The sequence below is a fragment of the Eucyclogobius newberryi genome, unplaced genomic scaffold, assembly GCF_026437365.1.
Source record: "Eucyclogobius newberryi isolate DKJ021-1_F unplaced genomic scaffold, fEucNew1.0.hap1 SCAF_15, whole genome shotgun sequence".
Taxonomy (NCBI): Eukaryota; Metazoa; Chordata; class Actinopteri; order Gobiiformes; family Gobiidae; genus Eucyclogobius; species Eucyclogobius newberryi.
The window spans coordinates 14833463-14849077 of NW_027315779.1; the positions used below are offsets into that span (position 1 = coordinate 14833463).

Below are 15615 nucleotides of genomic sequence, written 5' to 3' on the forward strand. Positions count from 1 at the left end.
CAGTTACACACAAATTGTGTGGCCCCCATCAAGCTTTCTTTTTTTTCCTTTTGGGCCAGTAAGATTTATTTGACAGGTCAATATTGGGTGAAAAAGTAAGAGAAAACATCAGCAAATTAAAGGAGCCAGTGATTTTTTTGCCTTGATAAAAACTTTGGTCATTGCTTTGCTTAATTTTATGGTTATAATAACTTGCGATTCCTTCAACACTTCATTCGGACTTGAGAAGTGTAGTCTGAAGCTGATAAAAAGAGAGAAGGTCGACCACACAGAAGGGGTCTCCAAGAAGGAACAAAGCAGACGTTGAAGATGGTACAACGGCAATAGCCAAATACTCACAACAAATAAGGCAAGTCCTAAGAAGCCAGCTCAATGGCAAAATCAGACAGGGCAAAGAAAGAAATACAGACCACAAATGTTAAAACACAAAAGCTCCTCACCATACATGGAGGGTTCCATTTTAAATCGAGCACCCTGAGACTGTACACTAGCTGTAAGGAAGGAGGCTGTGGAGTAGAGAACATGAGAACCACTATCTAGGATGAAAAATCCAAGATCAAGGACAAGGCACCTAGAAAATGACGTGCTCAGTCAGTCTCTCAGACAATGGGGAACAGAGGCTAATGAGGTGCTGAAGGGACCATCATGGGAGGACAAGCCCCTACATGGGATGTACCACCAGAACATAACTGAAGTGGCTGATATCACGAAATCCTACCAATGGTTAGAAAGAGTCGGTCTGAAGGACAAGCACAGAGGCCCTGATCATGGCAGCACAGGAGCAGGCCCTTAACACCAGATCAATAGAGGCCCAGATCTACCACACCAGACAAGACCCAAGGTGTAGGCTGTACAACGGGGCCCCTGAGACCATCCCGCACATAACTGCAGGGTGCAAGATGCTGGCAGGGACAGTATACATGGAGCGCCATAACCAAGAGGCTGGCATCGTGTACAGAAACATCTGTGCAGAGTACGGGCTGGAGACCCCAAGGATAAGGTGGGAAACACCTCCAAAGGTGGTGGAGAACGACCGAGCCAAGGTCCTCTGGGACCTCCAGATACAGACAGACCGAATGGTAATGGAAAATCAACCGGACATAGTGGTGGTTGATAAACAGCAGAGGAAAGATATCTCACAGAAGAGTACCGTGCTATAGGAACAACAAAGATACTGCGCTGAACCTTCACACTCTCTGGCCTCTGGTGGAGGACCTGAGCTTGGAAAATGGCTAAGACGAGAAGGGGATATATTTCAACTTAAATCATTGGAAGGCAATCTCACAACAGTTAAAAATAGTATAAGCTCTCCCTGTGCCCAGTGTTAGTTGTAGGTACCATATGTTAAAATGCTGAATGCAAGGTTGATATAAAGAAATGATTATAAACTGAAGAATTGTTATTATAGTGTATATGTTAGTATACATTGAATGGATAACAATTTGGGAGATGTTTTAACAGGCTTGGTCTAAATTTACATTGTTATTACTGCTATTCAGGCCTCCATTAATGAGCAATTTTGTGCAGCCGAAAAAATGTGATGTTTAAATTCCCGGGACTGGGAATAAAAAAATCCCTCGGGGAGGTCCATTGCTTTCTTCAACAATAGCCTAGTTTTAGAAGCAACAATTGGCAATCAAAGGGTCTGTTTTCAGTTTGACAATACAAAATGCCTAGGAAATTGACCAACAACTATAAAAGACCAATAGAGTGATTTCCTGTGGGTCTCAATGTTATAAAAAGCTATATTTTTCTTGGCCATGTCTCCTGGGGCGAGAGATTAAGTGTGGCGGCCAATCCTGGATTATCCCGGTGGCGTATGGGACTCATAACTCGGAATGACTCCACCTGTTGTGAAGGTCAAGGGAAAAATGGACCATGATACAGCACTATATGTACAGAGATAACATTAACCATTTTACAATGTATGCTAAATTAATATGTATGATTGTATAAGCAATTAAAGGCGGTATGGACGATTTTTCGGCGATTTGAGAACGCAGTCGGAAGTGCGCATGCGCACTCCCCCGTGTGGACTGATACAACACACACGTGCGTTTGTTTATTAGTGCGACAGAGCGCATCGCATCGCTCGTCTCCAGTAGATTTCTGTCCACTTCTGCGTCAGCTCGAACTGTCTTTCTCTTCGCCTGACGCGGCTGCAGGTGAGCGATAGGTGCGTTTTATGATTGATACGTGGCAGGACAAATGATTTATCCACGCCACGAGGAAATATGATAAAAAATGTGCTGAAAAAAATCGTCCATACCACCTTTAAGATTCACGTTCAGTTTATTGACAGGCACCTGTCATTGGATACTATATTCTTATACATTACTTTCCAGTATCTAACTAAGAACATATTTGCTGTTATTTGAAGTGGATGGAATCCTAAAATGTACACTGAACAAACATGCTTTGAGCATGTTTGAGATGCTCTGGATTGAAGCGTCAGCGTTTCTTACACTATCCAGCAACTTTGGGACCATCCAAAACGGACATTTTAGAGTGTTTTTTATGGTGGTCAGTCTAATCAGTTTAAGGCACACCTGTGAGGTGGGATGGATTATTAAAGAACACATATTATGCTAAATTAACTCTTGAGATTTTAACCCTGTTTTGACATTGTCTTGGTGGAGACCAACATGCACTGGCAACAGGTCTGACTTACTGCATCACTTTCTCCATAAGACTTATGGGACCAATTTGAGAACAATATTATACAAAAGAGTTTCATATCGTTGAGTTCAGCTCATGAAAAATGGGAGCAAAAACAAAAGTGTTCATATTTGTGCAGTTAAAGTAGGTAGCATTTGCAGTAACTATACGAGGCAGGAGTCAGGATAACCGCAACTCTCTGCTGGTGATTGTTTGTTGGTGTTTGTTTGTCTGTTTTTAGCTGAATTTAAAATGTTTCATGTTAAACTGCTGACACTTTGCCACTGCCCAGGGCCTATACAGATGGAAATGAGCTTGTAGCTATCTCTGGGTTGTATCGGTCAGTGCTATATATTTATTGTGCAATGTTCTGTTAAATAAATAAATACACTGTAAAAGTAGAAACACATGTAAATAGCAGTACAATTCATAGTAATAGTAAAAGTTGAGATTAAGTAACAAACTTAAAAAAACTCCATCATTCATTATCCAAATGACTACTGTAGAAAATGTTTCTTCAAATATAAGAACCAGTTTGAGTACAGATTCCTATACTGCTTCCTGCAGTGTCTAGATTCATATTTTATTGTTCCAAAGAGACTTAAATATGACAATTGCTTGGATATTTCCTGGATATTAAACATAAACTTCATGCAGCACCATTGTAGTTTTTGACACAAATAAATATAAATGTAGGTAGAGCATTTAAAAACTGACATATAAAAGAGAAGAGAAGACAGCTCCTGTGTAAAGCTTCTGTACTTGCCTGTGTCAGTGCAGTGCCTGCAGGCTCCAAACACAACTGAGTATGTCTTTCGTCAACACAAATTAAGCTATTCAGAGCCCATGCTGACTTTCAGTGCCGGGTAGGGTCTCGTTCCAGCGCCTGCTGCTCCTGGTCTATTCTCCATGAATGTGTTACATAAAGGGTGTCAGATGCATGTAGAATGTACGTGTCAGGTGTCTGGGGGAGGCTGCACAAGATGAGATATAGGAAAAATGGCCTCCAATTAAGTGACTAGTTTTTTCTGGAGATTTGGTCGGTTCTGACACATCTGTCTCAATAAAGAGCAGTGAGTTAAAGTGCTTTTGCTGCTGTAAAGCACTGTGCAGGTATAAAGGATGAACAAAGAAATTATGTATACATTTGTTATAATATTCAAAAGGGACACAAAAGAAAAGAAAGCAAGGAATGAATACACAGAATCAGCACTGAAACAGCTCTGGCACTGGTAAAGGACTGACTCTGCCCTTAGTACTTAAGTAGCAGGTATTCAAACAATGTCATTTGTTCTTTGAGGAGAGTAAGTATCTATAGGCTTTCGTGTGTACATAGTAAGCCTATTTTTATTTTTATCCTATAGTAAATTTGAAAATATGTTCTTGGTTTTATATATGTTGTTTTATTATTGTTCATGGTTGTATGTTAGATCACAAAAGCAAGTTGCTATGCTAGTGAATTCTGTTCATTGGCAATGGCAATAAACCTGTTCTGATTCTCTGATTCTCTTTAATCCATATATTTTTCAAAATTGCCTTTTCATAATTAATCATAATTGGCTCATCACTGATCTTTTCAGAATTTTACCATTTACCATTCGAACAAAAAATAGACAGACATAAAGTATTTAGACAATATGCTTTGGAGGATAAATAATTATATACAAGATTGATATAATGATGTATAAAATGATAAATATCTTAGGTTTGGCGTTAGGTTAGGAATGACGAGGGATGCGCAGAAGGTGTAGCGCAGGATATGAGTCGAGACACTGGTGGTGGTGAACATAAAACACTTGGGGTGGAGGCGGTTTGTGCGAGCTGAACTGCTGAACTGAGAAGCAAATGGCTAAACCAGTAAGCTGAGCGGTCATAGGCTCAGCTTGGCCTACCAAACTGAGCAGGGCTGTGAAGGTAGGTTTCCCCGGTGAGGCAGCAGGGGTAATCGTCCAGGTGCTTTAATTGCACTAAAACAACGTGTAAAACATGTAAAACTTGTCACTTTTCTGGTGGGGGGGTTACTACCTGCTTGTCTCCATGGAGATGTTATTGTTTTCATACTTATCTTGCACTTTTTCAATTGCATGTCGTTTATAGCAAAAATAAAAAAATATATAACAATTGCTGTGATCGGAGTCACCTCTCCACAGATCTAACTTGTCCAGGTGGTGTGAAATACTTGCCTCCGTGTAGAGTTCATTACCATAAGGTGTAACATTCCAGGCAAAGCTATAACATCGCTATGGAGACAAGCAGATGGTGGACGCTCCTGTGACATGCACCTTTAACAGCTTTTCTCTTGCCTCACTAGAAACGGCTCAGTACAGTGCGGTTTATTTCTCTCATTCCGCACAGATCACAAAACGCAGTCAACATCAAATGACTTCAGATGACAAAGGCAAGTGAGAAGGCCTTGGGCGCAGAGGAGAAAATGACGCGCGCTGAAAATATAGTGTAAATGACGCTGTGTGTGAATAATGGTGCAACAACTCAACTGGGACAATCAATATATTTTAGCATCACATTTGAACAGCAATCTTTCTTCTCCAGTGTTATTTACCATCTGCTGTCCCCATGACGACAGGAGGTCCCTATAGGTTACTCTGTCGTCAGAATTGCACCAAGTGGATATGAAAACAAATCTACCTTTGTCGCACAGAGGTAGATGAGGAATGTGGCCAAATAATGAGCACTAAAAGCTGAGGTTAAACAGTTATTACACCCTCCATATGTGTACAGAGAGACGTTCAAAAAGTCATTATATCAAAAGGGAACAGTAATGAGAAGGCGGCTGGAAAGAGTAATTAGATGACGTGTACAATGCAAAGTGCTATATATAGTGGCAAACGCACAAATCAACTAGGTTTATTCACACATAGAAAGGATCACTCTTTCTTCTGAAGACACTGTGTCTATATATTGACAAATGTCTTACCATTCAGCCAATATATAGATCCAATATATAGATCATTCTTCACTGACGTAATATTTGTTAACGGACTGAAAGGTGCACTGTGTAACTTGTCGGTTGGAGGATCCGCCACCTGCTTGTCTCCAAGAAGATGTTATTGGTTTGCCAAGAGTGTTTCACAGTATGACATTAAACTCATCACCACGGAGACAAGCAGGTGACTCCACCAGGCCGGGTCAGATCAGTGGAGAGGCAACCCCGCTCACAGTAAGAATGCAAAGCAATAACATCTCGCTGGAGACAAGCAGGATGCAGACCAGAAGATGTAGTGCACCTTAACTTTGCTCTTTATTCTGATGATTATGGTAAATCACTGTATGATCAATTATAACGATGAGTGAATAGCAATAATAAGTTGTTCTCTAGTATCTTTAGCAGCAAAAGTAATTAGTATTACCTTTTTAAATAAAACATTAAACATTGAAAGTATTTGTAGGGGTAATGATTTATATTGCAAGAAAGTGTTTTTCGTATTTACGTTTACACTGATAAACATGTGTGACAATACCTTAACAGCTGATAGTCCAATACCTTAAAAACAAAACATGATCCATAAAAGTGTTGTTGGTAGATATATTTATCATTTTTCATTTGCACTGATGAGTTTGATGATGGCTCCATGTGAAACATGAGAGTTGTTATTTCCGCCGAACTGAGCTGATGTATTGGTTTGACCTTTGCGAGCGGCCAGCCATGCCATTACCTCCGCCATGATTGAGAGTCCCCACATACGCAGCTTGATGAAAACCATAACATCTGCAGCAAAATTGCATTTTTCTCAAAGATGTAAAATATCAGATTCATAAAAATGGGAAAAAACTATATTTTATTAGAGCATTGCAAATCATAATTAGGCAGCATCCTCTTTCCACAAGCTTTGGTTTCTGAACACAAAACATCAATGCAAACACGCTTATGTTGGCAGCGCTGCTCTCAAAGTTTAGCCCCAAGCAGCCATTTGACAAAAACAATCTGAAAGTCTGCCTCACTCAGCGCCTGGCATCAGTGAAGTGTAAAAACACAGGCATGTTTAAAGTCAACAGCTCCCATTGTTAAAAATAGTGTAATTCTCCCTGAGTTAAAATATCTGCTGTGGTTTATTCCAGCATGCACAAATCAGCCAAATCATTATGACTACTATACTATACTAAAGAAGGATGAAGAAAAATGGAAAAACATAAAATGTATGTAGAGGTGCTGGCTGGAGAAAGCACATAGGTAAAGCAGTTCATTTGGGGATCTAAAAAGCATATCTTAATAACACACATTATAAAATTAATCACTGAAATAGCAAATATGTCTGGACACGCCCCTGGATGTTAGCGAGCGTGACACTTAGAGTATTAGCAGGATCTAGTTGTAGCTTCAATTACTTCAAAGTGAATGTTATTTCTGATTAGAAGGTCCCATCATCACAGTATCTGGCACTTGGGCTTTATAATAGGTAAGTGGTCAATATACAAACCAGGCAAACGGTCATTATGATATGCCTGATTGGCTAATGGGCCAACATGACTGCATGGCTCACTAATTCTCTGCTTTATCCAGTGTATAGTCCTATTGATCACGTCTAAAGCCAAAAGCAGCTTGAAACAGCACAACGTACATTTTATCCATGGGTTATGGTCTTGGGACAGTAAGGGATGTAATAGATAAAGACTACAGAGGACATAGTATTGATTTTCACATAAGATCAATGCATTAGAGCAGTGAGCACACCCAGCTGTTTGTTCAAGTCTGTGTGTTTAAGGCCTTAGCACCAGAACGACATAATGAGAAGCTCTACAACTAATAAAGCACCTTTTAACAGCTAAGGCAGATAATTACTGAGATCCTTGTATTGGATAACAACTTGTTAACTCTTTAATTGGTTTGATTCAAACACAATAATCTAACAATTGATAGCAATATTGCTGGCATTCAAAACCGTTATTGAAAAGACTAAATAAAACATAATTGTATTCTTTATTTTGCAGACCTGAGCCCGTTGTCTATGAATCTTGTAGCTCTGTGTCACTGAAGTCATTCTCATTGGAAACAATAGTGCAGCACAGCACATTCATGGATTATCACAATAATGATTAGCACAAGACAGAAAGGCTGCAGTTCTTCTAAATGGCTCTGTGGCAAATGAAGTGAAATTAACCATGATGACTGGACCAGTGCACTTAATGTTAATCTCTTTTATTGTAAGTATCAAAAGTTTTAGGAAAAAGTCAGAAACTATCATTAGTCAGAAATAAAATTGATGTCATTTAAAACACACTGCTAATGAGTACATTTAACATCTAATTGTATTCAAGTTAAGATTTGAATCAAGCAACATAATTGCACATATTGGCCCTCAAACTTCCGTACAGCAAAATCAGTGCACATATGTGGTGTACGCCCACAACAACGACACTCTTCACATTTATAAATGTTGACATGAGCGCATGGTGTGCACAAACCGTACGCCAAGTCCGGAGTTGGTGTACCATGTAAGTTAGGCCAACTTTAAACAAACGCAAACTGCACATGAAAACATCCATCCATCCATCCATCTTCTGCCGCTTTATCCGGGGCCGGGTCACGGGGGCAGCAGTCTGAGCAGGGACTCCCAGACCTCCTTCTCCCCAGACACTTCCTCTAACTCCTCCGGGGGGATCCCGAGGCGTTCCCAGGCCAGCCTAGAGACATAGTCTCTCCAGCGTGTCCTGGGTCTTCCCCGGGGCCTCTTCCCGGTGGGACATGCCTGAAACACCTCCCGAGGGAGGCGCCCAGGAGGCATCCGGAACAGATGCCCGAGCCACCTCAGCTGGCTCCTCTCGACGTGGAGGAGCAGCGGCTCTACTCCGAGCTCCCCCTGTGTGGCCGAGCTCCTCACCTTATCTCTAAGGGAGCGCCCAGCCACACGGCGGAGGAAACTCATTTTGACCTCTTGTATCCGCGATCTTGTTCTTTCGGTCACTACCCAAAGCTCATGACCATAGGTGAGGGTAGGAACGTAGACCGACCGGTAAATAGAGAGCTTTGCCTTTCGGCTCAGCTCCCTCTTCACCACAACAGTCCGATGCAGCGACTGCATCACTGCAGCCGCTGCACCGATCCGCCTGTCGATCTCACGCTCCATCCTTCCCTCACTCGTGAACAAGACCCCGAGATACTTGAACTCCTCCACTTGGGGCAAGGACACCCCACCCACCTGGAGAGGGCAAGCCACCTTTTTCCGGTCGAGAACCATGGCCTCGGATTTGGAGGTGCTGATTCTCATCCCAGCCGCTTCACACTCGGCTGCAAACCGTCCCAGTGCATGTTGCAGGTCCGGGTTTGATGGAGCCATCAGGACAACATCGTCTGCAAACAGCAGAGATGAGATCCTGTGGTCCCCAAACCGGACACCCTCCGACCCCTGACTGCGCCTAGAAATTCTGTCCATAAAAATTATGAACAGAACCGGTGACAAAGGGCAGCCCTGGCGGAGTCCAACATGCACTGGGAACAGGTCTGACTTACTGCCGGCAATGAACACAGCTCCTGCTCCGGTCATACAGGGACCGGACAGCCCTGAGCAAAGGGCCCCGGACCCCGTACTCCCGGCGCACCCCCCAAAGGACACCCCGAGGGACACGGTCGAAAGCCTATTCCAGATCCACAAAGCACATGTGGACTGGTTGGGCAAACTCCCATGAACCCTCGAGCACCCGATGGAGGGTATAGAGCTGGTCCAGTGTTCCACGACCGGGACGAAAACCACTCTGCTCCTCCTGAATCCGAGGTTCGACTATCGGTCGGATTCTCCTCTCCAGTACCTTGGAATAGACCTTACCCGGGAGGCTGAGGAGTGTGATCCCTCTGTAGTTGGAACACACCCTCCGGTCCCCCTTCTTGAACAGAGGGACCACCACCCCGGTCTGCCAGTCCAGAGGCACGGTCCCCGAACGCCACGCGATGTTGCAGAGACGTGTCAACCAGTCCTACAACATCCAGATACTTTAGGTACTCAGGGCGGATCTCATCCACCCCCGGAGCCCTGCCACCGAGGAGTTTGCGAACAACCTCAGTGACTTCAGCTTGGGTGATGGATGAGCCAGCCTCTGAGTCCCCGGTCTCTACTTCCTCTTCGGAAGACGTGACTGAGGGATTAAGGAGATCCTCAAAGTATTCCTTCCACCGTCCGACGACATCCCCAGTCGAGGTCAGCAGGCCTCCACCCGCACCGTAAACGGTGTTGGTGAGACACTGCTTCCCCCTCCTGAGGCGCCGGACGGTTTGCCAGAATTTCTTTGGTGCCGACCGATAGTCCTCCTCCATGGCCTCCCCGAACTCCTCCCAGGCCCGGGTTTTTGCCTCTGCGACAGCACGAGCCGTAGCTCGCTTGGCCTGCCGATACCCGTCGATGACCTCCGGAGACCTACAAGCCAGAGTGGCCTGATAGGCCTCCTTCTTCAGTCTGACGGCATCCCTTACTTCCGGTGTCCACCACCGGGTTCGGGGGTTGCCGCCACGACAGGCACCGGAGACCTTGCGACCACAGCTCCGAGCAGCCGCATCAACAATGGAGGCGGAGAACATGGTCCACTCGGACTCAATGTCCCCAGCCTCCCCCGGGACATGGGAGAAGCTCTCCCGGAGGTGCGAGTTGAATACCCTCCAGACAGAGGGCTCCACTAGACGTTCCCAACAGACCCTCACAATGCGCTTGGGTCTGCCAAGTCTGTCCGGCTTCCTCCTCCGCCAGCGGATCCAACTCACCACCAGGTGGTGATCGGTTGACAACTCTGCCCCTCTCTTCACCCGAGTGTCCAAGACACGCGGCCGGAGGTCTGATGACACGACAACAAAGTCGATCATTGACCTCCGGGCTAGGGTGTCCTGGTGCCATGTGCACTGATGGACACCCTTGTGCTTGAACATGGTGTTCGTTATGGACAATCCGTGACTAGCACAGAAGTCCAATAACTGAAAACCGCTCGGGTTCAGATTGGGGAAGCCGTTCTTCCCGAGGTGTCACTGTCATTGCCCACGTGGGCGTTGAAGTCCCCCAGTAGAACAACGGAGTCCCCGGTCGGTGCACTGTCCAGTACTCCTCCCAAGGACTCCAAGAAGGCCGGGTAGTCTGCACTGCTGTTCGGCCCGTAGGCCGCCACAACAGTGAGAGACCTGTCCCCCACCCGAAGGCGGAGGGACGCGACCCTCTCGTTCACCGTGGTAAACTCCAACACGTGGCGGCTGAGCTGAGGGGCTATCAGCAAGCCCACACCAGCCCGCCGCCTCTCCCCGCGGGCAACACCAGAGAAGTGGAGCGTCCAGCCCCTCTCGAGGAGATGGGTTCCAGAGCCCAAACTGTGCGTGGAGGTGAGGCCGACTATATCTAGTCGGTATCGCTCAACCTCCCGCACAAGGTCAGGCTCTTTCCCCCCAGCGAGGTGACATTCCATGTCCCCAGAGTTAGTCTCTGTGTCTGGAGATCTGGTCGCCGAGGCCCCTGCCGTTGACTGCCGCCCAGATCTCTCTGCACCGGCCCCTTATGGATCCTCCTGCGGGTGGTGGGCCCACGGGAGGGCACATGAAAACAGATTCGGGGGAAATTGTTTAGCAGCGGTCTCCGGTCTGGATGGTTTCGTCAGAGGCTGTTGGTTCAAGCAGTGACCTCCTCGTGCTTTGCCTGGTCCAGTGCGGGGGAAAGGAGACTTTTACGCACCATCCTCCTCACGTGCGCGCCTGGTTCAGATGTGAAGCAAAGCGCCCTAGTCGCAAGTCGCACAGATCCAGTCCAGGGGAGCGAGAGCATACAGCGGCCCTGGACCAGTCTGGACGGGTTAACTAGGCTCGTCTTCTGCGCGCCTCCGGGAAGCGCTGCTTAGGCCCAACAGCCTCACCACACTCCTGGCCTGAACCAGAGCTGCTGCCCCGCTGGTTCAGGAGTCTGGGTTTGGATTTAGTCCCACTGTAGCATCTACATCACACCATCACCTTTGAAGTTAATTAGTTGACTAACCCTAAAAATGCAAATAGTAAATGTAGGAAATATGTTTTTTCTTTTTATTGAGCGTCTGCGTGATGTCATGCAGGCACTATATGTTCTTGTATTGTGAGTGATGTCACATTTTTTTTATTATTGTTATTATTATTATATTTTCCATGATTTTCCATTTAGCCAGTTTCAACTCCTTAACGCTTCAACCGATTTCAACAAGTTATACCTCATTACGATCGCTTTCACAGTAGTATGTGTGCTATTACTTGTACTAGTACGTGTGCTATTACTTGTACTTGTGTGCTACAACTTGTACTTTTTGCAGAATTTTCAAAAGTATTAGTACTTTTTCCCCATTGAAATGAATTTGGGCATTATGAGTGTCTGCGGAATTCTTTAGACTTTATTCTTTAGGCTTTTGTGACGGAGCCAGAGAGAGGGAGAGAGAGAGAGAGAGGGGGGGGGAGTGGGAGGGAGAGAGAGAGGGCGGGAGAGAGGGAGAGGGGGGAGTGGGAGGGAGAGAGAGAGGGAGGGCGGGAGAGAGGGAGAGGGGGGAGTGGGAGGGAGAGAGAGAGGGAGGGCGGGAGAGAGGGAGAGGGGGGAGAGGGAGAGACGCAGACACTCCAGCAATGGCTTCAGCCATTGCAGATTTTCTAGTTTCAATTAGTCTAAATTTTCTGTGTTTTTGAATGAGCCAAAACAACACTTTGCCATTATTGGTCATTTCCTGTTCAGATAAATGCTGCCTTTTGCCGTATTCTGTGCACACATGGGTGAGGCATTATATTCAAATACAAATACCTCCACATTTACCACCAGAGCTCGTGCATCTGACAGGATCAGCGCTGTGCACACAGGTTTATGAATACCACACAACCTCTGGCGTACCAACAAATATACACCCAAATGTATTTATTTTCACCGCAATGTTGATGTTGTTGGGCCATTGCACTAAAAAAATACAAAACTATGACCGTGTACAATTTATGGGTTTTTGAAGGTGAGGCTTTAAACTGCAATAAAACTGATAACATCATGAGGCTTATGGCTTAGGGTACTGTATGCTCTTGGACAACTGCTTTTACCCGACTGGGAAGGAAAAGGTTTTTTTAATCTTGGTTGCTAAAATGTGCTTTGATTTGAAATACATTCATACACCATGTAGTATAACTTACTATGGTATCTTGGCCCTCATTTATCAACATTGCGGTGTAAATGCTGTAAATTTGGGTGTATATTTGTTGGTACACTAGAAATTGCATGGTATTTATGAACCTGTGCTCGCAGCTCTGATTTTGGTTTACGCACGAACTCTGGGGATAAATGCGGCGGATGAAAATCAGCATAATTTGAATAAAACTGCCAAAAATATTAATGTTTCAAATGGGCTTAAAATATTGATCAACTTCAAGAAGATTATGTGATGTAGGTGCTACAGTGGGACTAGAGCCGAACCCAGACTTCTGAACCAACGGGGCAGCAGCTCTGGTTCAGGCGGGACTCATATGAAGGAGCAGGAGAGTGGCATGAGGTGGTTCAGCCTGAGTGCGCAGAGGACGAGGCTAAACTGAGCGGTTCTCACGTCCTGGATTGGATCCGTGCGACTTGGGGCACTTTGCTCCATATCTGAACCAGGCGAAGAGGACGGGACTGAACATGCCCTTGTCCAGACTGCTGCGTAAAAGTCCCTTTACTCCCGCAGGGGACCAAGCAAAGCGCGAAGACGTCATCGCTCACACCAGCAGCCTCTGACGAACCCACTCAGACCCGAGTTCGTGGCTCAACACTTTTCCCGGAATCAGAGGACAGCGCTGCAGAAGACGACCGGACCCACTGTTGTCTGTGTGTCAGAACTCAGAACCATTCAGATGCAGACGTGATGCTACGGTGAGTACTTTATATCTCTTTTATTTTTCTGTTGAATGCTGCAGTACCAGAAAGTCTGTTCTCTGGTCCAGGCCACAAGTTGTTTCCAACTGCTTTTTGTAAAGTTGATTTATGCTAATGTAGTTTTATGGTTACTGCAATAAGTTCATGATATTTACTCGGGATAAGTTTTAAACCTTAAAAGGGTGCAGCCTCCACAAAGAAGAGTATCTTATTCAGGCCCTACGATTGCTAAATGACAATCATTTAACTGCATTTTGGTTTAAGATGATCCTAATGACAAATAGATTAAGGGGCTGTATGTTTTGTGCAGTTGAGAGTGTTTTTTATTTGCAGTTTGGCATTTGTTTGAAGTTGCAATAACTTACATGGTACACATGGTACATCTACGGTGCGCTCACGTCAACGTTGATAAATGTGGTGTATGACCAAATGTTTTGGTCGTACACCACATTATTATGCACTGATTTGACTGTACGCAGGTTTGATAAATGAAGGTCAATGTGTGCAACTATTGTATGTGTAAGTATTGTGTATGTTATTGACCCCAGTGAATCCTTTTCAAAGTCGATATGTCCCGTACCCCCTGAGAGCAGAGTGAAACTGTACTCACGGTCATTGCAGTAGGGCCCTCCATAGGTGGTCATGGTGCAGTCACAGGAGAAGCCCTCCCACAGCTGCAGACACACTCCCGAGTGGTGGCACGAGTCCTCTGTGCAGGTAGTGCTAGGACCTGGGGCCATCAAAACTACTATCATCATTATGCATTTAACTATTCTCCAACCAGGACAAAGCATGCAGCATTTATCAAGTCGAGTTATGTCTCTTAATAAATGTGCCGTAATTAGCAGTCATTAGGGACATTCAGCATTTGGGCCAGTCATGTGGCTCACCTCCACAGCCACGCTCCACCTCGCCCACTTTGTGAAGGGCATCCGCCAGCAGGTCAGGGAGCCTCCCGTTGAGATCCACCGACGCCAAGCAGCCCTTGTACCCCTCTCGAGACGCAATCAATCTGGGCAGGCTGCCGTACATGCTCTTCCCCACGCCACCAATGTAAAGCTCTCCTGTGGAAAACAACACAAAACACATGTTAGAGACTGAAGTGGTCAATGGTATGCATTATGTACAATTAATAAAGTTTCACATTAAAAGGCGTAAATATAAGTTGAAATACATATATTCTTACACATGGATCATATTAATGGTTGGTTAAGCGTTTTGTAACTCTACTATACTGTGTGTGTTATTAATATATAATAATATTAATAACACACACTTAATAACACACACAGTATATTTACATTTAATGACATGTACAGATGCAAGTATATAACTCAGCCGTATTGAACTACATCATCCTACATAAAGAATTGTGTGACATTCTAAGAGCTGGTCCTTTGCTTTGTGGGCTATTAGTTACTTCACAGCTCTGCTTAAGGATCCACGAACAGAGATTTACCACTGCATCATAAACCTTTCCCTTCTTGGTGAAGGTTCACAAGCAAAAATTTATTTGAAAAATGTATTTGTTAACACATAATTATAGGTTGTGTATTATTACTCTTACTTATTACTTTTCAGAGCCAACACATCACCACCAGTCAATGATATGAAATATTGATGACTAATAATACATTATTTACATGCTCTTGCATCCGGTCAAGCTTTTACCTTTTAAATCCAGGTTGCGGGCTCCATTGGCATGCTGGGTGACGGTGCGCGAGTCTATTTTGAGAATGTGCACATTGTTGCTGTCTCGGGAGATCACCACATTGTGCCACTGGTTGTCATTGAGAGGCTTGTCAGAGTTTCCCTTCATTAGGGAAGGTCCGTTTCCCAAGTCGAAAACATAGTGGATATATCTGTTAAAGTATTGCAAAATTCAATGAACGTAAATAATTGCGGCCCTGTTTTACTTTGCAGAGAAAATGTCTACTGGTGAATTATTTAAGAGTAATGTATGTTAAGGAGGATGCTTTTTTCCTTAGAATTTAACTGCTAGTGCAACACTTGCCTGAAAAGCAGAGGAGTGTTGCTGTGGAGGTGCATTTTCTTGTATGCATAATGAACAATAATAGTTCTTTAAAAAATGCTCTATGATCAGGCTAATTGGCATGTATTGTAATGTTGGGGGAAT

The 15615-nt window shown here is 44.6% G+C and overlaps 1 protein-coding gene across 9 annotated transcripts in view; it reads right to left on the bottom strand.

The window, feature by feature from the left end:
• Positions 1 to 15615, bottom strand: part of LOC140360796 (neurexin-2-like) — a 161355-nt gene that overhangs the window by 55191 nt on the left and 90549 nt on the right. For all 9 annotated transcript variants that reach the window (XM_072446179.1, XM_072446185.1, XM_072446181.1 and 6 more), the window contains 3 exons: positions 15150 to 15340; positions 14369 to 14542; positions 14089 to 14208 (listed from right to left, as the gene is read on the bottom strand). In XM_072446179.1, the coding sequence (XP_072302280.1) occupies positions 14089 to 14208; positions 14369 to 14542; positions 15150 to 15340 (485 nt within the window). The remainder of the gene's footprint in view (positions 1 to 14088; positions 14209 to 14368; positions 14543 to 15149; positions 15341 to 15615) is intronic.